This window comes from Lichenostomus cassidix, unplaced genomic scaffold, assembly GCF_008360975.1.
Source record: "Lichenostomus cassidix isolate B80296 unplaced genomic scaffold, HeHo_3.0 unassigened_scaffold_chr26, whole genome shotgun sequence".
NCBI classification, from domain to species: Eukaryota; Metazoa; Chordata; class Aves; order Passeriformes; family Meliphagidae; genus Lichenostomus; species Lichenostomus cassidix.
In genome coordinates, this window is record NW_028147268.1 from 1,188,130 (window position 1) to 1,210,054 (window position 21,925).

Below are 21,925 nucleotides of genomic sequence, written 5' to 3' on the forward strand. Positions count from 1 at the left end.
ACCCCCAAAAGCATTCCCAACAAAGCCAGGAGTTTGGAATGCTTACAAATACGAGTGAGTGTGTGCAGGCATTGCAGCCTGGGCTTCCCTTCGTGGTGTCACCCTTGAAAACTCTCAATTTCCTGGCACACCACCATCAGACACAGCCCAGATCTCACCCTCTCCCTGCTCAAACTGCTTTGTCCTCCTCGTCACCCCTTTCCCTCCCACCCAGCAGTCCAAGAGCTCTTGCCCAGCGCAGGGATGGTTCCAGAGTTTGGGAGAGCCTTACTTTCCATCCTGAGCATGATGCCCACGGTCTCCTCGAAGAGAGCCTGTGCCTCTTGGCCGATGCTCTGCACCCTCCTGCCCTGCTCCCCCAGCGCTGGGCTCTGCCCCATCCTGCTCTGCAGCTCCGAGTACAGCCCCTTCACCTGTGCCAGAGCCTGGGGAAGAGACACAGTCAGTGCATGGAGGATCCAACAGGCCCTGGAGAAGGGTTTTTCCAGCATTGAATCCTGTTTAGGTGTTAAATGGATGTTGCGCTAGAGCTTTGTTGTCACACAAATGTGTGACAGTTTGTGATGCACTCACAACATGACTGACAGCTCCACGGGCTGCTCTGCCTTGGGCAGGACAGACCAGAAATGAGCTCCCAGTAAAGGGCATTAGGGTTTGGAATGACTCGGGAGGAATACAGCAGTGGGATGACACTGTGATGTGACAGCACACGAGCCATGACCTGGGCAGGAAAGTCACCTCTCGTCGTGCAGAGCCAGGACACAGCTGGCTGTGCTGTGCTGGCAGCAGGGACACCCCGGGCTGGTACCTGCTGGGCACTGGTGGCCTGCTCTGCTGCTGTCCCCGCCATGTCCCGCGTGTCCCCAGCCCGCAGGCGGTTCTGGGCAGTGTCACGCTGCAGCTGGGAGAGCCGCTCGGCCAGCCCGGCCAGCCCGGCCCCGATGGCCACCATGCTCCTCTCGGCCGGCCCCAGGACAGCCTCCATCTGAGAGCAGAGGGAGCTGGTTAGCAGGGAGGTCACAGCCAAACCCTGTGCAGGGAGCAGCTCTGCTGGCTGGGGGACACAGACAGGACAGGGATTTGGGATGCTCCTGGAAAGCATCACTCACCTCATCCACGCGCTCCTGGATGAAGCGCAGGGAGGATCCCGAGCCCCTGATGGCTCCCTGGGCCTCCAGCAGCACTGTGTTGGCTCGCTGCAGGTTGCCCACCACCTCCTCCACACTGCCCTCCACGGCGTTTGCCCGGTTCCTGGGAAAGGGAAACGGCCAGGAGGGAGTGTGGATAAGGACACAGACTGGAAGGTGAGGTCACAGAGGTAAAATCAGGGAGCTTGAGAAGCCAGACAGGACTGCTATTGAGAAAGTTGCAATCTCCCTCCCCCAAAACTCACAAGTCTGGACTGCAGCAGGTTTCCTACTGAGATAAACATTAGCTTCACTTCACAGCCTCAAGCAGTGGGGACAAGAAGAAGGGGAGAGAAACACCTTCCTTCAAACTGGTCAGAAATGTTTATTTTGGAAGTGGTGCATGACCAAGTATCGAAGGGAAAGCAATAAGCAGTGAAGCAGTTCCAATGAACACTTCTGAGCTCGCAGTGGAGCTGTTCAGGCTGGGGACAGAGCTCTCTGGAGAAAGCCAGGCTGCCCTGTCTCATCACTTCCAGCAGGTTAAGCAGGTGTCAGACACTGCCAAGGAGTTTACAGAATTATCCCGCTGACCTTCTCGCGGGGGTATTGCTGCAAGTCAACTTGTGACAAAGCAGATGCTCCAAATTGGCAAGGACACCCTGTAATTACTTTTTAAGGGAGCGTGGAATAATCCTCCCAACTTTCCCCCAGAAAACAAACAGCCATTTCATCTCCTCATGCTCTCTTGTGCAATTGGGATGTAGGTCACCAATACCAACTAATACCAGGGCAACTCTGTCATCTCCCAGCACAGGCACTCCAGATAAGAGAAAAGCCTCCCCTGCTTCTGATAAAGCCCTTCTTGTCCTGCTATCTCTAGCAGGATCTATTCTTGTAGATTTATCTGGGGCCCCAGGGAGGTGTCTGGAGATTGCAAACTCAGTCTTTTAGGCACTGGATGGACACAGACAATCCTGGCCTAAAACTTCAGATTGTGCAAGTCAGGACAGCTCAGGCAGAGCGAGATTTGGACCCAGCTGAGAACCAGCAGTTCCAGCCCAGCCGAGGGACCCTGAACCTCCACCCACCTGGCCTGCTCTGCCTCCTGTTGCAGCCTCTTGGCCCTGGCGATGTCCTCAGCCGTCTGGGCAAGGATGTCCTCCGGGCACTGCAGCTCTGTCGCCAGTTTTTGGATCTCGGTCATTCTCCTCCGGACTGCAGCAGCGTCCGTGGGGAGGCGCAGGGCCAGAACTGCCTCACTCATTTCCTGGATGGAGGCAGGATCCGTGTCCTGGTCTGCAGAGGCAGCAGGAACAGAGCATCAGGAGAGGTGGGAGTGCAAATGCAAGGGAAGAGAAGGGCAAACACCCACACACATCTCACACACATCTCATCACTCCAGACAGCTGCCAGGATCCCCTCTGAACTCATCTCCTTGAATTAAATGCACTTCTCAATCAGCAAAACTTTCAGGAAATCACTAAAATGGTATCTCGAATTTGGCAATGAGAATACCTTGGCTAAGCCCAGAGCACAGCCAGGCAGCCCTCACTGAGCAGATGAGGGTGTGTTTCAAGACAAGCCTTTTTTCATTTCACAAATAAAAGTTAATAAATCAGAAGCAGGCAGAGCCCAAGGGACATTAGCCCAGCGATTAGCTCAGAAATATCTTCACTCATCATTAACACCAGGCAGCACCAAATGACCTGGTTTTCTTATTCAGCTAATGCTCAGGAGGCTCATTATGTTATTACAATCTGTGTGTGAACAATAAGTCATCCCATCAGTTTGTAGGACAACAAGGAATTCTCATCTGATTAGCAGGCTGCTCCAGAGCAGGGTCATCTGTCTGTCTGCATCAGTGAGTGTGGTCAGAGCACAGCTCAGCCTCAGGGCTCTGCTGGCTGCAAATCCCATCCCTGGAGTGGCCAGGGAACACCTGAATGTGGCACTGAGTGCTCTGGGCTGGGGACAAGGTGAACACGGGGCACAGCTTGGACTCAGTGGCCGTGGAGGTGTTTTCCAGCCTCAGTGGCTCTCTGATCACTCCAAAAAGCAGCTGTGTCCCACCCAGGCTGCACCCCCAGACTGCACCTGACAGGAAGCTCCGCACGTTCTGGATGAGCTGCCGGATGCGCCGCACGTCACCCTCGATTTGGGTCCTGGTCACACCCATCTGCTCCACCAGCCGCCGCGTGCTGCTCTCAATCTGACTCGCAGACAGCTCTGTGGTCCTTATCTGCAAACAGCAGTGACCTGAGGGTGCCTTTCTTCCTGATCTAGAGCCCACAGCCTCAGCTCCCCGTGACCTGGGCAAGGAAACGATGCTGTTCCCTGTTCCCACAGCCAGAGCTTTAAAGGACTGCAAATGGTAAAGATTGAGGGTTGGACCTGCAAAGGAAGCTCTCAAAGAGGGACAGCACCATTTAGCTTTCAAAAACACCTTTGAAATGGATTTGGAATGACTTCGAAACCTCACTTTATCTTTGCAAGCCACAGAAAGAGGCTGCAAGGATCCTAACACAGGAACTCTCCCTGACTGCACCAAATGCTAGAGCAGATACACCTGCAGATCCAAGAGTTTTCCACATTCCCAACCCTTCTTCCAAACTGATCCCAACCCAGGAGGCAGAGAGGCTTCCTTGTGGTGTGTCCAGAGCCTCTCATGTGCCTTCAGCTGGGGAAGCAAGATCCTCCCACTCAAAACTCCTGGATTTCTGAAGCTGCCCAAGGGATCAAGCCCCAAACAGGGTTTGAGGTGGGCTATTCCTCACTCTGCTGTGGCACACAGAGGTGTGACAGGGATGGCAGTGCCCACACTCACCAGCTGTGCCGTGTCCCTCAGCCGGGCGCTCAGGCTGCCAAATTCCTTGGCCGCTCCTCCGGCCGCAGCCAGAGCTCCACTGGCCAGGGGGAAGAGGCCACGGCAGGGCCGGCCAGCCCCGCAGGCTGAGCTGTTGTCCCGAGGGCACAGCAGCCCCTGGCAGCGGGCAGGAGTGCACGGCTCCACCCGAGCCACACCGCACACCTGGGCAGGGAGAGAATAGCTGGAGTTGGCATCGCCCGGCTGGAGACACCTCGGTGCCCCTGGGGTGACAAACAGCCCCAAACACACAAACACAGCCCCAGACAGCCCCAAACACAGCCCCAAACACAGCCCCAGACAGCCCCAAACACAACCCCAAAGGGAGAGAAACAGCCCCAAACACAGCCCCAAAGGGGCAGCAGACCTTGCCCAGGCAGCTGGGAATTGCTGAGCTCTCACTGCAGGAGCACTGTGGGCACAGGGAGGGAGCCCCAAGGGGCTGGCAGTGACACAGGTGGCACAGCCCAAGGGACTGCAGATGTGCCACTGTCAGAGAAGGGCAGCCAGAGCTGGAAGGCCACAGCTGAGCCAGCAACAAGCAGGCCACAGCATCACCTCAGCAGCCCGAGCTGGAGCAGAAACAGCAGCGAAGCAGGAGCCAAACCCCAGTGGCTCACGACTCAGAGCACATCTGGGTGGGGCAAACATCTCTGCAGAACAACCCATCCAACCTGCACTGCTCACTGTGTGGGAGAGAAGTGGGTGAGGAGCCCCTGGAGACCAGCAGCAGTTTTGACTGCCTGGCATGTGCCAGAGTGACCCCAAAGCCAGGCTGCAGCAGGGCACGTGCACAGGCAGAGCCAGGCTGGTGGCAAGGAACGTGCTGGTGGCCTCAGCAGCAGAGGGGAGGCTGGTGGTCTCCACAGCAACCGTGCATGAGGAGACACTGAAATGGATCTCCATGGCAATAACAGAGCAGTGAAGGAGAAATGAGAGAAACCTCATCCAGAAATTAAGTGGGTCTTGGAGGTACAAGAAATGACACATGAGAGAGTTCCCAGAGGGAAAGCACATGGCTGGGAGGGAGGGGTGGGCAGTGTTTGGGATCTGTGATCCACAGGCAGGGCAAGCTCAGCCAATTCTCCACTGATGGCCACAGCAGCAGCAGTGTGTCTGGTCAGAGCCTTTGTCCTGCCATGCCAGGCTGCCTGAGGAAAGGAGCAGGGCTCAGGATGAGACTTGTGCCTGCTGAGCTCTGCAGGGCCCCTTGGAAGCCAGACACACCCACGGGGAAGCTCAAAACCCACTTTGCATCTTCACCTGGTTGATGACAGGGGTCAGGTTGGGGGCTGAGGCCAATTGACCCTTCAGGGCCAGCAGCTTGTCCGTAGCACCAGCCAGGCTCCCCTCCAGCCCTGCGGCGCTGCGGCGACTCTCCCGTGCCTGGGCCAGCAGCCCCGGGGCATTGGCGACCAGGCTGCTGGCACTGCTGGAGCTCTGGTAGGCAGAGCGGATGGTCTGCAGGGCTCCTGTGGGAATAAAGCCCAGGAATGGCCCAAAGGAGGGATAAATGCAGCACAGCCCCCCGGGGAGGCACTGCCTGTGCCCTGCCAGCAGGTGTGTGCACAGGAGATGCAGCCAGGGATTCCCCACTGAGGCATCACCAAAACCTCCTCTCATTGCCAAACACCTTTCCCACCCCTCCCTGGCAGCAGGGATTGTGCTGTGGGGAACAGGAGCACAGGATGAGCTCCCAACCCCAAAACATCAGAGCAAATACCCCAACAGTGTGAAATCCCAGGTCAGGGACCAGAGACTGCATGGGGAGCATCTCTGTCTCTGGGGAGAGAAGATCTCTTTGCTGTTCTGAGGCTGCCAGCAGCTTCAAAACTCCTTCTCATCCACCCAGCCAGGGGAACACCAGGCACAGTGACACTGAGGTCAATTAACAGCTGCAAATGAAGAGCTGTTCCAGCTGCAGAGCTGTACCTGACAGGTCTGTGCTGCGGCTGGTTTCAAACTGGGACTTCTTGCTCTGGTACTGGGAGTTGATGACAAACAAGCTGCTGTTGAGGGCTTCGAGCTCCCTCGAGAGGGAGGCAGAGTCATCCAGGAAACGAAGGTTGGGATTTATGCCTCGGAGCTGCTCCCTGGGAGAGAAAAGGAACAAAACGTGAATGAAGTAGAGAACAAAGCCTGCAGACAGAGAGCAGGGCTGGGAGGGCCATCTGTGCTGGGGCACTGCCAGCACCTGGCACAGGGGCACTTTGAGCCCAGAGACAGCACTGGCACCTCACAGGTTGGCAGAGAGAGAGGCAGGGCTGTGCCCACACAGGGAGCAGGAATGCTGGATGTGCCCTGAGAATGCCACCACAGTGCCCTGACAATGCCACCACACCGCCTGCCCACGCTCCTCCTGCCTCAGGGACACTGTGCAGGGCACAGGCACGAGCGGCAGCTCTGCTGTGCTGCATCCCTGCTCACCTGGTGAGTGCAGCCAGGCGCTGCAGGGACAGAACAAAGCAGAAGCCATGCCAGCAGCTCACAGAGAAGCGCCAGCAGCCCCCATCCCTCACCTGAGGGCAGCGAGCGTGCTGCCCAGCTGGGCCAGGCTCTGCTGGGTGACACTGGAGTGGCTGAGGATCCCCTGTGCCTGCTGCACGTTGTCCTGTGCCTGTGCCAGGCGGGGGCCCAGCTGGGACCCCCCTGTGCCCGCGGGCAGCAGGGCTGTGGCGTTGGCCAGCCCGGCCTGGCGCAGGCGCAGGCGCTCGATGTCCCTGTCGTGGGTGTGGAAGCAGGGGTGGCACAGCTGGCACTCGGGGTAGGAGCTGCAGTGGCCGCGCTGGCACTGGTCACAGCGGCGCCCGGTGACACCGGCACGGCACAGGCACTGACCAGTGGCCTTGTCACAGCCCTGCTCCTCCGTGCCCTGGAAGTCACAGTCACACTCTGGAGAGGAAAGGGGGAGAGAGAGGGATGAAGCCTGATGGAAGGTGGTGGTGAATAAATTGAAATCTTTATAAAACCAGCCCTTTAATTAGGGTTAATGAGATCCCAACCCAAGCATCCCCTCCCAGCAGCTCCTGCAGCAGCTGGGACAAAGGTGGCAGAGGAACAGGAAGAGCTGCCATGCTCAGGAGCTGGCACAGCCCTGACCCTGCAGGGTGACCCAGGGTGGCCCAAGGCTGCTGGGAGGGCACTGGTGGGCACTGGAGATGAACTGGGAGGCTGTTCCAGAGAGGAAGCCTCTCCTGCAAATCGGCACGGGAACAGGGATGTCAGGACATGGGCCAGCTGCTCCTTTCCCAGCTAATCCATGATTCCACACAGGAAACACCACGGCAAACCAGAAGGGATGCTCCCTACCTGTGCAGCCTCCCTGTGCATCTCTGTAGTGCCTGTGTGGGCACAGCTGCTGCCCCATGGCCGAGCAGGTCTGTCCTGTGAAGCCATCCCTGCACGGGCACTGTCCTGTGAACTGAGACAGCAGCACCCAGCGTCACCCATGGCAGCACCAGGAGGGTGCTGAGGCTTGGTTCAAAAACAAAACAATCGCCCACCAGCAGCTGCTTTGCCAGCTCAGGTCTCCTCCCCACGCTGAGCTCATTTGGAACCTATCTTAGGCTCTTAGAGTTTGTCATGGTTTGGGGTTTTTTACATTTAACTTTAATTTTCCCAGTTGCCTCTTAAGCCTGAAGTAGCACACATGCTTTTCATTGACAAATGAGCATAATTAACTTCCCTCGCCTGTATGAAGATGTCTTATTAGGGCTTCCTTGATAAATATCACACTTGTTAAAGTGACTTAATCTTGCCTCAATAATTACCACCTTCTTTCATTTTCCCAAATAATCTGTCATGGTGTTTTCTAGGAAATGAGAAAAGGAAAATAAGAGTGGGATGCGCTGGGGAACACACAGCTCTTTTTGAGAAGGTTCCCATGGATGGGATGGGACAAAGGAGCCACCCAGCAGCTGGATTTGATGCTCTGCCAGGTCCCCAGTGAGGGGACACAGAGTCACAGCCACCCTGGTCTGTGCAGCTCAACCCCCCAGAGCCCCTCAGCAGCACTCGTGGAGGAAAAGGAAAGAAAAAAATAGAGCAAGTGCAGGGAAATGAATGACGCTGGGGGTGCCCAGGGTGGCTGGGGTACCTGGTTGCACTGGGGGCTGTGGGAGCCGCGGGGGTGGCAGGCACAGGGCCGGCAGCCCTGCCCACTGCCCAGGTCCCAGTGCCCGGCCGCACACTGACCACAGTCACTGCCCACCACGCCGGGCAGGCAGAAGCACCTGCCGGTGTCATCGTCACAGGGCACGTCCTGCCGTGTCCCCAGGGCGTTGCAGGAGCATCCTGAAACAGAAAGGGGGTGGGTGGGGTAGAAAGGAGGGCAGAGCAGCAGAGCTGCAGGAGCTCACAGCCTCCCCAAGAGGAGCTCTTCTGCCTCTCCCTTCCCACCTGAGCTCAGGAGATCTGCACCTTGCTCTGACAGCATCCCCCAAACGCTGAGCAGGAATTGGAGCCCCAGAGGCCTCAGCACCCCTCACACAGCACTGCCCTGCTCTCCTGCATGGCATCACCACCTGCATCCCCGAGAGCACTCAGGGTACAGCTGCACGCCCCAAACCCCACTGCCCTGGGCTTTTTGCCCAACTTCCACCTGAAACCACCCCCAGACTGAACAAGGAGCTTTTATAAACCTTTCCAAAACGAGCCCTTGGCCTGAAAACCCCAAACCAAAGCTGGGCAGGATGCAGATCCCTTTCAGAGCCACAGGGGGTGGGGACAGAGCACCCCAGGGGTACTCACTGCGGCACCCGGCGGGGTTGGCACCGGCCAGCTGGGCAAAGCCTGGCTTGCAGAGATGGCAGCGGTCACCCTGCACGTTGTCCTTGCAGACACAGCGCCCTGTCACCGGGTCACAGGCAGAGCCGGGCACGGTGCCATCCGGGTCACACTCACAGGCTGCAAACGGGCAAGAAATGTCACAGCTGAGGGGGACAGGGGCTGGGGAAGGTGCTGGGGGGGGTTTGGGGTGTCACTCACGCAGACAGGCCTCGGGGTGGCTCAGCTCCTGCTGCTGGTTGCGGAAATAGTTGGTTTTGCAGCGCTCGCAGTTGTTGCCCTCGGTGTTGTGCTGGCAGTTGTCACACACTCCCCCGCTGGCCCCGCCGCTGGCCCAGTACAGCTCGGGGTCAAAGTGGCACGAGGACGAGTGACCATTGCAGTCGCATCCTAAAAACACCCCAGAAAGGGCTCAGTCGGAGCTGCACACTGCAAACCCCTTCAGCAGCAGCAGCAGTGTCACTAGAGGGTGCCCAAGGCTCCCGTGTGACACAGTGGCACCGGTGACAGCCCCGCAGTGACACCTGTGGCAGCCCCACAGTGACATCCCCCAGCCCCAGGAAGGGGGCTCGGAGCTTAGGGCTGGCAGGATTTGGGACAGGGAGGCACTGGCCGTACTCTGGCACTCATGGGGGTCGCTGTCCTCAGCAGGAGCCCAGGGCCGGGCGTTGTAGAGGTCAGCGCAGCGGTCACAGTGCGGCCCGGCCGTGTTGTGCTGGCACTCACAGTGCCCAGAGACCTGCAGGGACAGCCTGTGAGCCACCCTGGTGGAGCAGCGCAGCACAGAGCCTCATCCTCCCCATGCTGCTCCAGTTCATGCCCATTGAAGAGACTCCCACAGCCCAGCTCTGGTCACCGTGGCCAAGGAGTCCCCAGGAGCGCTCCAGGAAGGCACTGGAGCCAATCCCATGGTGTCCCTGCCCTGACACCCCACAAAGAGCCAATCCCATGGTGTCCCTGCCCTGGCACCCCACAACAGAGCCAATCCCATGGTGTCCCTGCCCTGGCACCCCACGACAGAGCCAATCCCATGGTGTCCCTGCCCTGGCACCCCACAACAGAGCCAATCCCATGGTGTCCATGCCCCAGGCCCCCTGAGCTCACCATGCCCTGCTGGTTCCCCGCAGGGCTGCAGCGCTCGGCGTGCCCATGGCAGAAGCAGCTCCCCAGCACCTGCAGCTCTGTCACAGCATAGAAAGTGCTGGGCGAGTGGTAGCCCTGGCGTGGGATGTGGGGCAGCTCCGTGAAGTTGATCCGCAGGTTGGTGAATGGCCCCAGCTCTGTTGGGGACAGGGACAGGGGTGAGGGGCAGCAGGTGCACTTTGCAGATCGTGGGAAGGGCTTGGAGCAAGGGAAGGAGGAATTGGCACCAAGAGCAGCAGCTGAGCCATCACAGAGTGAATGCTGCTCCTTGACAGCAAATGCTGCTCCCAGGGGTCACCCCAGCTCAGCAGTTCCCATTGCTGCAGGAAGAACCCCCAGGAGCCTCATTCCCCTGTCCCTGTCCCAGCTCTGAAGGAGGCTCCTCACTTACTCTCAATGGCTTGGCTGTAAGAGGAGGTGATGGTAGAGCCCAGGTCTTGGACACTGAATTTCACCTTAGAAAGAATGAAAAAAAGAGGTTAAAAAGCAGGAAACTCGAGCTGCTCTCTGCTCTGGGCACTGTGCTCTGGAGCTGCTTCTGCACATCACTGAACATGGGGGAAGACTTGGAGCTGCAGAGGATTTTGCAGGAAGACCAACACAACACCTCACCTGCCACAGGTGAGCAGAGCAGAGCAGCAGGAATCTCCCAGGATTGCCCTCAGCAGCGCTGGATGGCCACAAGCCCCATCCCTCACCAGGTGTGACAGACTTCCAGGCCACCCTCCCCAAAGCCATGGCCACAAACCCCAAATCCCTACCGTGCCGCCGTGCACAGGGTGTCCCTGCAGCTGCTGGCACCGGGGGTCCTGCCAGCCCTCGGGGGGGCCACGGGGCACGCGGGGGAAGGAGGTGGCACAGTCGGTGGCCAGGAACTGCAGCACCTGCCAGGTCCTGCCAGAGTCCATGGAGCGTTCGATGAGCATGGCTGCAGGTGGTGACTGCGGGCAGGACAGACACAGCACGGGCTGGCACTGCAGGGTGACACCTCAGCCCTGGCCAGAAACTGCCCTACACTGCAGGGTGACACCTCAGCCCCTGCCAGAAACTGGCACTGCCTGGTCCTCCTGCAATCCCCATGCCCTGCAGGGTCCCTCACACCTGGGCAGCCCTGCTGCAGCCACCACACACAACCTGCACCAAGGAGGATTTCCAGCAGGCATTCCCAGGATGGGAACCCAGCACCATGCCCGGCCACCCCCAATGGAATGGAATTCCCAGCTGACATGGGAACAGCCATAAAAAACGGAGGGAAGGACAGGAGCCAGGTGTGTTTCCTCTCAGGAGCCTGAGGGGAGCTGTGCCCCAGATCCCACAGCCCCTGGGCCAGCAGGGCCCCTGCAGTGGCACCCCCAGCCCCTCGGGAGCAGAGCAGCTGCCCCCAGACACAAACCCTGAAGTGCAGCACAACACTGCCCAGCTGGAAGGTCTGCTCCAGGTCCAGCTGCAGCGACACTCGCTCCACACCTGTGGGCACAGAGAGGCACCGTGACAGTGACAGGGACATGGTGGGGACATCGGGAGAACAAAACGCTTCATGCCCAAGTCAGGCCACTCATTCCCTTCCTCCCTCCCCATCTATTGAACTCAACACCGTTCCCTCTCCCCTCGGGGGGGTTGTTGCCAGGAGCTGGTGTCCCTCACCGTTCTGGGACTGCCACCAGCGCGCGCGGCCGGCCGAGGACAGCACGTTGTCCACGCGGTGCCCGTTGTAGCTGTGGGACAGCCTGGAGTCACACCTGCAGCATTTCATGCTCCACTGCAAAGGAAAGGACAGTGGCAGTGACCATCCCAGGGAACCACCTCGGAGGTGAGGAGGAAAGGCAAGGTGGATTCACTGAGGAGCAAACAGCAGCAGCACATTTAGGGAGAGCTGAAGGACCTCAATCAGTGGGATTGACACACACAGGTCTCAAGTGCTTCCCTCTATGCCTTGTTAAAAACCACAGCTCATGGCTTTACGGACTAAAATCTAAACCCAAAATGCTTTCGACTAACACAGATTTTTGGCAAACCATCAAAATTGCAATTGTTTTTTGAGCACTCCCCCCTGCCTTTTCCACAAAGCTAAATTTGGTAGGAAGCCCTTTGCTGCTTTTCAGGACGAGTTTGCCCTTTCCACAGAGCCGAGGGGCTGTCTGGGGGAACAGAAAGCCTTTCTCTCCTATCCAAGAGCTCCGGCGATGCTCTGCCCCCCAGGCTGTCCCCTGGGAGCAGAGCAGGAGCAAACAGTGGGTGAGAAGCCAGGGGGTGGGAAGTCGAGTGGCTCAAAGTTCACCCCTTCACTTGAGCAAGTAATCCAAGGAGCAAACAGGGATTTAGCACGGAGAATGTGTGGACAGAGAAAACCATCCCCGGGGAGCAAACAAACACCCAAAATGTCACTGAGCAGGCAATGCTTCCTTGCTGCCACCACTGGGAGCTGCTGAGCAGAGTCAGGAATGGGAGAGAGCAGCAGGAAAGGGATGGAGCAGTTTGCCAGAGGTGGCAGGAGCTGTCCCTGGCAGCTCAGAAAGGTCACCCTGCAGGAAAGTGGGTCTGGGGGACAGGAGGGGACTGGGGCTGGCAGGGGCACAGCTGGCACTGGGAAGGCAATGAGATCCCTCTGCAAGGCTGGCAGCACTGCAGGGGCTTTGGGTGACACCGTGGGCATGTTGGGACCCCAGTGATGGTGCCAGCTTCCAGGGACAGCAGGTGACAAGGACAAGAGGCACTTTATAGCCACTTCTGTGCTAAAATCTTCCATGGGACACTTAAAATAAACGAGCTAATTCCAAGTAAAACCCTAAACAGGGCCCTTCACACAGGCTGGAGGTGGCAGCCACTGGGCCACGGTGGCACTGCAATTTCTGGTTTCCCCTTTAAAAATTAATTTGTGGTTTACAAAAATTAATTTGTGGTTTCCTTCCTGACACAGCCCAGAGCTGACTCTGCCCTGTCCCAGGCCTGGGAATCCTTCCCCAGCTGGGTGCACAGTGAGATCCTCACTTGTAACCCATCTGTTTCCATAATATTTCCCACAATCTTTATGTTTTCTGTCTATAAATACCCCAAGCACAGGAGCTGGCAAACTACAATATTTATAACAATATCACAAAGTAAGCAAACAGAGCATTGAAAATATATAATCATGCAATTTCCCTGGCTCTACCAACTCCTCCTGGCTCTGCCAGTGAGAATCACAAATAATTTAATCAGGACTAAGCAGAACTCATTTCAGATAATGGCAACAAGCAGCAAATTGTCAGGGAGCTGCAGGAATTATCCACAGAAATAATCTAGTGAACAATTGCCAGCGGTGATTAAACTTCTCACCAGTTCTGACTGTGCTTAGCAAAGGAGAAAGGAAGGCTTTCTGCAAGGGGAAAGGTTAATCTCGGCTAAATTATTCATTAGGAGTGAGTCGTGCATACTTATGAGATCATTCACACAGCCAGGGACACCAGGGCTCTCCAGCAGCCACAATGCAGCTGCAATTCCACTGCAAACGTGGTGCTGAGGAAAAATGAAACTTCAACTGTGTGAGACAAACCCTCCCCAGGCAGCCCAGGGCTGTGCTGGGTGCAAAAATCTCCTTTTTTTTTTTCCTTTTTTAAATTTTCTTATCTTTTTAATCAAGGCTAAAATTAACACTGGAAGCAAACTTCATTTCACGTCCTTGGAGCAAATTGTGAAAGCCCTGCATTGCACAACAGCAGGATTTGCTCTTACCAACTGTGACTATGTGTCTCAAAGTTCCTTGGGACAGAGGGAATTACCAAAAATGACAGCTCAGGATGAGGAGAGCCTTACCAGCACGTACCTCTTCCCAGCCCTTTCCCATTTCTTTTTTTACCCAGGCTCAGTGGATCCCCGGGAGGTGAGCCAGGAGCAGCCCAGGGCTGCAGCTCTACGTGGAAAATAGCACCGAAATTTGGGATCTACTCTGGGTCATCGACCCCAGGGGCAGCCTGGCTCTCCAGCACGTCCTGCCCTCCCTGCCAGGCACAGAGCTGTGTGTGTTTGGGAAGGGGTGGGGGCTGGCAAGGCCATTTTGGGAAGGGAAAAGGGGTTGTGGGTCTGCAGGGAAATCACTACTCACCCTCTGTGCCTCCAAGCTAATCCTGAGTCACCCAAAATATGGGTTGTGGAGGTTCTGGGATTAAGGGAAATTCATTCCAGACTTTTGAAAGATAATTCATGACAGAGTTGTTTGAGAGGGAAAGCTACTGTGCTCAAAATAAATAGTCATGTCTCAGAAATAAATGGAAGGGGGGAAAAGCCCACAAAGAACAACTTGGAAGTGCCCAAGTGTGACAATTCTGCAGGTTTTTTCTGCTCTGAGCTCATGACCCAGTGCCTGAGCAGCCTCCCTTGCTCCTCTGCTCATTCAGGGCCAGCAAACTTCCAATTTTAACCTGATGGACTCTGACCAAAGTAATTTAAGGAGCTCCTGCTGCCATTTTAACATGAGCAGAGAGGCCTTGAACTGAAACCTCCTGGCACAGGAGCACAGCCCAAAATAAACTGCACTTACTCATCGGCAGCAAGGGGAAGCTGAGCTCTGCAGCCGTGCAACAGAGACCTTTCCTAGCTGCAGAGACCTCGGGGGTCCCTCGTTTGACCCAGGAGGAGAGAGCACTGTGTCAGTCTGGCTCCTGGCAGTCTCCCTCCAGCCAGGGAGCTCTTGCACAACCAATATTCTATAGGGACAGCAATTGCTGCTCCAAGTTTGTCTGGGAACAATCTGGAAAGCAGTGGGAATTCATATATTAAGGGTTATTAAAAACTAGGGTGGGCAGCAGCCTGAAGTTACCTGGGGGACAAAGAAAACACCTGCAAAGCCAAGTTATGTAATTCCCTATTCCATATTCCCTATTCCAACACCTCTTCTGCTGGACAATTCTCTATTCCAGCACTGTAATCTGCAGGACACGGCTGTGCCAGGCTGGTGGGGCAGGGCTTGCCATGCCTGTGGAGAAATCCATACATTTTCCATGGGAAAAGGCAGCAGGAGTTCCCCATGGCTCTGTCATCAGGGTTAAACTTCCCAGTCAGCAACTGGTGTTCACTGGACTGGACTGGGATTCAATTCTGGGACACAGATATATCCCAGAATTGTGGAACTGCAAGGGAGCCACAAAGATCACTGGGTGCAGCTCCTGGCCCTGCACAGGACACCCCAAAATGCCACCCTGTGCTGAGATTCTCTTTGCCATGACATCAGTGTCACTTCCTTCAGGAAATGACACTGAACAGGAGCTCCAAGGTTATGCTCCAAGCACAGAGAGAGGGCTCTGCCCCCCAGCTCGGTTTTTCCCCAGATTCAGAGGGGTAATTTCAGCAATGGGGGCAAAGACACCAGCTGGACAAACCTCCCAGGGATGGAGCTTAAGGAAATGAAGTTCCTTTCCCTCGCTCAAAAGCAAGCTCGTGGGTGCCTGTTTTCCTCACCCCATCTGTTCTCACATCAGCAGAACTTGGTGTAAAATCTGCCAGGATGACAGGCTGCAAACCCCAAACTGCACCAGCTTATCCCACACCCCGCCCAGCTCCTGCTGCCTCTGCAGCTCGACTGCGAGGCAGTGACGAGATGTCTCCCAGCTTATGTGTCAACCTGCAGCCCTGTGGCCAAAAAAAACGAGATACAGAGAAGGGAGGAAGGAAAAATAATGGGAAATAGGGTTTTTCTTCGGCAGGTAGGGGCACATCCCTGCAGCAAGGAGCAGGGTGTGTCTGAATGCCTGAGTGAGATAAGCACCGAGCAGCAGCCTGTGCTTGCTGCATTGCCTTCAACCGGAACACAAATTATTCAGTGCAAAACCCTGACCTGATGAAGAAAAACCCCAAACTAGAAGCCATGCTCTGGTCCCATCCAGCCACAGTTATTTCGTGATTTTGTGGATGAATTTTTCCCGTAAAAAGCTTGATGTGTGTCTAGAAGGAAGGCGAGCTGGGAGGCACAGCTTTCCCTGCTCCAGCATGCTGGGGTGGGCTCAGAGCTCTCTGAGTGACTCCCGCAGGTGGCCCAGCAGATGTAGGCAGCAGCCACACCAGCACCAGTCTGGCACTTCTCTCTTTGGCAGGCACTTTTGGATATTTTTGGAAGCACCACGGAGGAGTCAGTGCTGAGCTCCAGAGATGCTGCAGAGCAGCCCTGCCAGGCAGCTGCCACCTTCCCTGTGCTGTGCCAGGAGCTCCCACCTCCCTCCCCTGAGTCCCACGGGGATCAGGCTCCTCTCAGTCCCCCGGGGATGGCTCTGTGTCACTGTGACACAGGAGCTGACAAAGGTGACTTCCCACCCTTCACATCCACCAAGTGCCCACGAGGATCAGGTGAGACAAGACAGAAAATCTGGGTCCTTGACCCTCGTGCAAACAACACTTTAAATATCCAAATTCTCCCGAGGAGAGAGAATTCTCCCACAGTCACACCCTGACCTGCTCCAGGAGGACACAGGAAAGGCAGCAGCACAGGGACACAGCTCTGCTCCTGCCCTGCTCCTCTCCTGCTCTCTGGCACAAGATCTCACAGGGATGCTCGAGGTGGCTGTGAAGCCACTCTGTGCCTCCCCTGGTCTGGAGGTACCACTGGGAGCTGCTCTGTGCTCCTCATCACAGCTCCATGCATACAGTTATATTTACATATATACAGCATAGATATTTACATAAATTATAGATCTATATTTAAAGAAAGAGAAGTGTTAACTGAGGCTTGAGTCACACCTCAGCCCATCACAATCTTTCCTACTGAGCCTTTGCTCAGCACCTCCCAGACTCCAAATCCAGCCTCACTTATTTTCCTATTTTATTTCCAGTTTCCCTTCCCAGCTGACTCCAGCAGCACTGAGTGATCTCCAGGCTGGACCATTGGCCTGCCTGATTCCCACCTCCCAGCACGTCTCCATTCACTGCCCTGGGCTATAAATGGCAATGCCGAGTGTCCTTCTTGGATTTCACTGGGCTGAGCCTCCAGCCAGGGATGGAGCAATCAGGAGAGCAAAGTATAAAGGTTAGAGGGATCTGGAGCTGGGCAGACAATGGAGCAGAGGCTGAAGTTGATGAGTGACCACCAGAGTTGCAAAAGAGGACCCTGGGGCCAGCAGGGAGCAGACGGGCAGCGCTGGCAGCCCTGGGCAGCACAGCAGGGACAGCAACCCCTCGTCCCATGCCCTCTGCTGAGCTTGCAAAACCACCTCCAGATTTGTACCTATTTGGCAACCAAACAAGAGCAGGGCTTGCAACCAAAAAAAGAGTCCTAGGAGTCTATAAATTAAACGTGTTTGCTTTTTATGGGGTGGGAATAGAGAAATTGAGTTCAGTTTTGCCTAAATTAGGGAAGTAGAGAAAGGGAGGGAAAAATTAGGAAATGCTGAATCCATGGGGATTTCTCCCAAGTTAAGAGTTTGTGTAATCAAAACTCCATCAGCAATTACAGCTGCAGAACAGAAATCAGGGGATTTGCTACCAGTAACTCTGAATCTTTCATTTCAATAAAGGCAAGGATCACAAATATGTAAGGAAGCAAAACTCGAATTGAAGGATCCACCTCAACATATCAATTGTTCCATATCCCTCTTAACCCTGGTACTTGTAAGGTAAGGTAATAATTGTAAGGTACTAATTGCTTCCATTTCCCCTGTCCATGGCCCACAGCAGCCGTGGGGAGCAGCAGGGCTTTAGTTGTGTGGTGAGCAAAAATCCTGATCCCTGGGAGCAGCAGAAGAGCTCCAAAAAAAGGGAGTGGAGGAAATGCCTGACTGTGGGTGTCAGCCTAGGAAAGGACCTGAGGGAGGAGAGATGCTGCAGCCAGCCCAGCATCCAGGAGGATTCACAAGCCTCAGAGCCGGGAGCTGCCTCCTCCCTGAGCTCAGGGATGAGAGCAAAGCTCTCCAGCCCAGCCACAACACCACTGGCTCCACAGCAAATCCACTCACTGCCACATCCTGGCCTTCAGCTTGCAGAGGAATCAAAACCAGAAGGCTGACTCACTGGAGCTGGGTTCCAGTGCACAAAACACTGCCCCACTGGAGGGCTGCCACTTCCTTTCCTCTGCAGCATCTCTTCCAAGAGCCTTTCTGCCTGTCCTGCACTGAACCCTCGCAGCTCCTGCCAAGGCAGTTCTGGGGTTAACAGAGACACAGACAGGCTTTAGGAAGTGCTCACACCAGGGACACATCACCCCTGCAGCTCTCAGCTCTGGGCTCGGGCAGATATATCCTTAAATTCTCCCAGCTCAGGGAGTCTGCAGCTGGATGAAGCCTTTTCCCCCCAGCAGGATCTGCTGCCCCCGCACAGCCAGTGATTGGAAACAGTTGTGCACTTCAGCAGCTTTTCCAAGTCTTTGTGAAAGTCCTGAAACATTCCCATTTTGGACAAGTAAAATACAAGTTATAAACGAAACTAGAATGTTCAAGGATAGGAGAGTTTGGGATATTTTGCCCACAGTGCTTCATGCCATGATTTTGCTGCCCATTTGCTGCCACTGCCTTCATGCTCAGCTCCTCATCCAGGAGGATGGCAGAGAAGAGCTCGAGGGGACACTGCAGTGACCCAGTGTGGCTGGGAGGGGGACAAACCACAGGTCTGGGTTGGAAAGGACCTTAAAGCTCACCCCATTCCACCCCCAGCCACGGGCAGGGACCATCTCCACCAGCCCAGGTTGCTCAGAGCTCCATGCAGCCTGGTTACACACATCCCTGCCGCAGGGTGGGGAGGATGGATGGATGGAGGATAGATGGAGGATGGATGGATGGATGGATGAAGGATGGATGAAGGATGGATGAAGGATGGATGGATGGATGGATGGATGGATGGATGGATGGATGGATGGATGGATGGAGGATGGATAAAGGATGGATGGAGGATGGATGGAGGCATTCCCACCCCTCAGGGAGGCTCAGGGGAGAGCAGGGCTGTACCTCTCCGTGGGGTGTGCAGTAGGTCTCAGGCTGGCTGAGGCCGCAGGTGGAGGAAGCTCTCAGGTGAGTGGCTCGTCCCAGCAGCAGGTCCCCAGCAGGAGGGTAGCAGGCGCCCTGGGAACAGGTTCTCTGTGCTCCCAGGAGCCGTGGGGCAGCTGGAACAGTGGGAAAAGGGATCAGGGCTGGGGCCAGGGAGGCAGAGACACCAACCAACCACAGTGCCATGCTTGGGACAAACCTGCCCAATGCAGGTGCCAACAAAGAGAAGGGTGGTTTGCCCCTGAGTTACCTTGCTTTTTTCATAAAGAGTGCTTTAAATTAATAGTGCTTTGCACTAAGAATTATTTCCAAAGCCCTTCTTTGCCCTGGCCGGAGGCTTTGGGCTGCAGGGATGCTCAGTGCCCTGCCCATCAGACTGGCCAGCCCTGGTGGTGTCCCCTCTTCCCAGAGCCAGCAGCCTTCTGCCAAGCCCAGCACTGTTCCCAAGCCCAGGCTCTGTGCTGCTGCCGACACAAAGCTCCCATCAGCAGCGCTGCTCGTTATTCACTGCAGCCCTGCTCTTTTGGGAGCCCTGCTGTGATCCTTACCTAGCAGAACAAGCAGTGCCCATGGCCACAGCTGCCAGCGAGGCTCCATTCGGCCACAGACACACCTAGGGAAGAGTTTGACACGTGAGTGAGAAGAGCAGAAAATGTCAGTCTAAAGCTCAGTCCAGCTCCTCCAGCTTCCGTCTCACTTTACAAGGAGATACTTTTAATTGATCTGCACGGAATAACACTGAGGGGAAATCGAGAATAATGAGATCAGATGCTCAAACTGGATTTGCCTACAATGTAAAGAGCCCCAGCCCCGCGGCGGCAGCGCCCAGGGAGCGGCACTGGTGTCAGGCTGGAATGCGGGGCTGGAAGGGATGGAGAATGAGCACACACCACCCTACAGCCCCCAGCCACTCTTCCCAGGCACCCTGCACTCTGTTCTCCAGCCCCACCCTCGCCCTGCGCTTCCAGAATCCATCCCAGAACCAAGCTGGTGGCGCGATGGCCCAAAGGCTCATTCCGGGAAAGGAGAAACCAGTAAAAACCGCCTGCGAAAGGTTCCTGCAGGGAAAGGAGCCCCGTGGGCCGGCCCAGGGCAGGAAATGCTGCCAGCACACACCCCCAGCAGCCAGAAACCTCACCTGGCCTGTTCTCTGCGCTGTCCCCGTGTCCCCGGCAGCCCCAGAGCCCTGTGAGCGCCGGCTGCTCCTCGCAGGCTTTTAACGCGCGGCTGCCTCACCTGGAGAGAGGGAGGCTGTGGGTGCAGGGATGATAAAGCAGTGATTCAGGGATCCCCAGACATCCACACCCTGTGAGCGCATAGCTCATGACAGCTGCAGACGGGCACGGCGCGCAGATCACCGCTGGGGCGAGGGCAGCGCGGCAGCTGCTCTGCGGGGACAGCGGGGACAGCCCGCGGGGACAGCTCAGCCTGGAGCCTCCTGAGAGCTCCTCCGGGAGCTGCGGGGCTCAGCACCCCAGTGTTCACCCACCCCCAGGGCAGGGGTGCATTTTGTGTTCAGCATCGGCAGTGCTGCTCTCAGCCCCTCAGCTCAGCGGCTAAAGCCCGACTCGGGTGCCCACGCGAGTCACTGTCACACCGTGTGTGTTCTCACGCCACACTGCAGCCCAAGAGCCGGGACTGGCACAGGCAGATCGCCCTCCTGCCCGCCGCGCTGAACTCCGCAAAACACAAAACTGCAGTCCTGGGAACTGAGTAGCTGTGAAAACAGTCAGAGTCCGTTTTCGGAAGAGCCATGGTTCTTGTTCGGGTACCAGCTGAGTGCCCGGCTGATGGAAAACCCTCCTGCCCTGCTTCGGACCTAGTTCAGAGCTCTCCTGCACTCACCGCCATCAGTGGTCCCTGATGCGTTACATGACTATTAATGGAAACAGCAGCATAACGTTATTATTGTTTTACTGTGGCAGCAAAGTAATAAACGTCTAAAAACCTGCTGAAAGTGAGGACTGCTCAGTGAAGGCAGCTGGGAGTGCAGCCATCATCCCTTCACACGAGCTGAATTTCAGCTAAATCAGCTTTTCATCCCCCAAAAAACTTGTATCAAGCCTTTTCCATTTACTTCAGTGAAATAGCCCCAAATCACCTCCCCTCCCGGACCGGCGAGGGGCTCAGCAGAAGCCATCAGATGACTCCAGGTTGTTTCGCTGTCGGTGTCACCCCCCTGTGACACAAGCCGAGGAGCGGCAGCTCAGAACAAGGCTACACACAGCGCTGGAAAAAAGAAATATTGTGCCTCAGGCTACAGTGTGTGCAGGCTGGGCTGAGCCTCCTCCCGGCTGAGGTGTGCCACACCTGGGCGTGCCTGCGCTGCTCCTGCTCAGCAATGCGGTAACGCCGCATTCCTCCTCCCCAGCCTCCCACCCGGCCCGGCTGGCGGCAAGAGGGAAGCGAGAAGAAACCCTGGAATGTTTTAAAGAGAAAGGGAGGGAGGGATGAGACTTGTCCCGAGCTGCCGACACAGCCTCTGCACGCTGGGGCTGAGCGCTCAGACCCCGCAGTGTGACCTGGGGTGTGGGAAGTGCTCCCACCGACCCGGAGTGGCCAAAGGAAGGTGAAACATCGCCCCAAGCTCGAACGAGAGCAACGCTGAGAACAGGCTCATTTACAGAATATGAACTGCAGACCAGTAAAAAAGGGAAAGGAAAAAATCAGCTGTGAACGGGTTTGTGCTCAGAGGGGCTGGGCAGGGGATCCAGGAAAGCTCTGGGCCCTGAGGGGAGGCAGGAGGCTGGAATAGCTCCAGGCTGCCTTGTCCAGTGCTGTCCTGGGTACCAGCGAGGGAATATGCAGATCGAGAGGAGGCAGGGGTAAAAATGGATCACAGCAAATGCAATACAGGCAACGGAGCAATGAGGGATCAGTGGCACAGAGCAGAGGATGCTCACGGGGCTCGAGTTCCTCTCCAGCTCAGCCTGTGCTAACCTGTGCCAGGATGTGCCCACAGCCCTCAGGGGGCAGGGTGAGACATTCCCTAGAAAACAAACACTATCAATTCCTGAGTCACAGCACATCCCCTGCCCCGAGGAGGCAGCAGGGGACATCACTCT

The 21,925-nt window shown here is 56.2% G+C and overlaps 1 protein-coding gene and 1 long non-coding RNA gene across 7 annotated transcripts in view; both read right to left on the reverse strand.

Annotated features, from left to right (window-relative positions):
• LAMB3 (laminin subunit beta 3) overlaps positions 1 to 21,925 on the reverse strand; it is a 39,268-nt gene that overhangs the window by 633 nt on the left and 16,710 nt on the right. For 4 of the 6 annotated variants that reach the window (XM_085044264.1, XM_085044261.1, XM_085044260.1 and 1 more), the window contains exons 2-22: positions 19,409 to 19,473; positions 18,822 to 18,976; positions 11,566 to 11,680; positions 11,315 to 11,388; positions 10,683 to 10,862; positions 10,313 to 10,376; positions 9,883 to 10,058; positions 9,397 to 9,517; positions 8,980 to 9,168; positions 8,743 to 8,898; positions 8,090 to 8,286; positions 7,303 to 7,414; positions 6,513 to 6,885; positions 5,926 to 6,086; positions 5,257 to 5,465; positions 3,955 to 4,158; positions 3,225 to 3,369; positions 2,219 to 2,426; positions 1,110 to 1,251; positions 809 to 985; positions 272 to 425 (exon numbers count right to left, since the gene is read on the reverse strand). In XM_085044264.1, coding sequence (XP_084900390.1) covers positions 272 to 425; positions 809 to 985; positions 1,110 to 1,251; positions 2,219 to 2,426; positions 3,225 to 3,369; positions 3,955 to 4,158; positions 5,257 to 5,465; positions 5,926 to 6,086; positions 6,513 to 6,885; positions 7,303 to 7,414; positions 8,090 to 8,286; positions 8,743 to 8,898; positions 8,980 to 9,168; positions 9,397 to 9,517; positions 9,883 to 10,058; positions 10,313 to 10,376; positions 10,683 to 10,862; positions 11,315 to 11,388; positions 11,566 to 11,680; positions 18,822 to 18,976; positions 19,409 to 19,457 — 3,361 coding nt within the window. In that variant the 5' untranslated portion in view covers positions 19,458 to 19,473. Of the gene's footprint in view, positions 1 to 271; positions 426 to 808; positions 986 to 1,109; positions 1,252 to 2,218; positions 2,427 to 3,224; positions 3,370 to 3,954; positions 4,159 to 5,256; positions 5,466 to 5,925; positions 6,087 to 6,512; positions 6,886 to 7,302; positions 7,415 to 8,089; positions 8,287 to 8,742; positions 8,899 to 8,979; positions 9,169 to 9,396; positions 9,518 to 9,882; positions 10,059 to 10,312; positions 10,377 to 10,682; positions 10,863 to 11,314; positions 11,389 to 11,565; positions 11,681 to 18,821; positions 18,977 to 19,408; positions 19,474 to 19,998; positions 20,255 to 21,925 lie in introns of those variants that run through there. The other 2 variants (XM_085044263.1, XM_085044265.1) reach the window with 2 other exon arrangements.
• On the reverse strand, positions 20,746 to 21,838 carry LOC146423896 (uncharacterized). Its single transcript, XR_014847251.1, has 2 exons — positions 21,171 to 21,838; positions 20,746 to 21,089 (listed from the first exon to the last, which is right to left on the reverse strand). It is a non-coding gene; the product is annotated as an uncharacterized LOC146423896 (long non-coding RNA).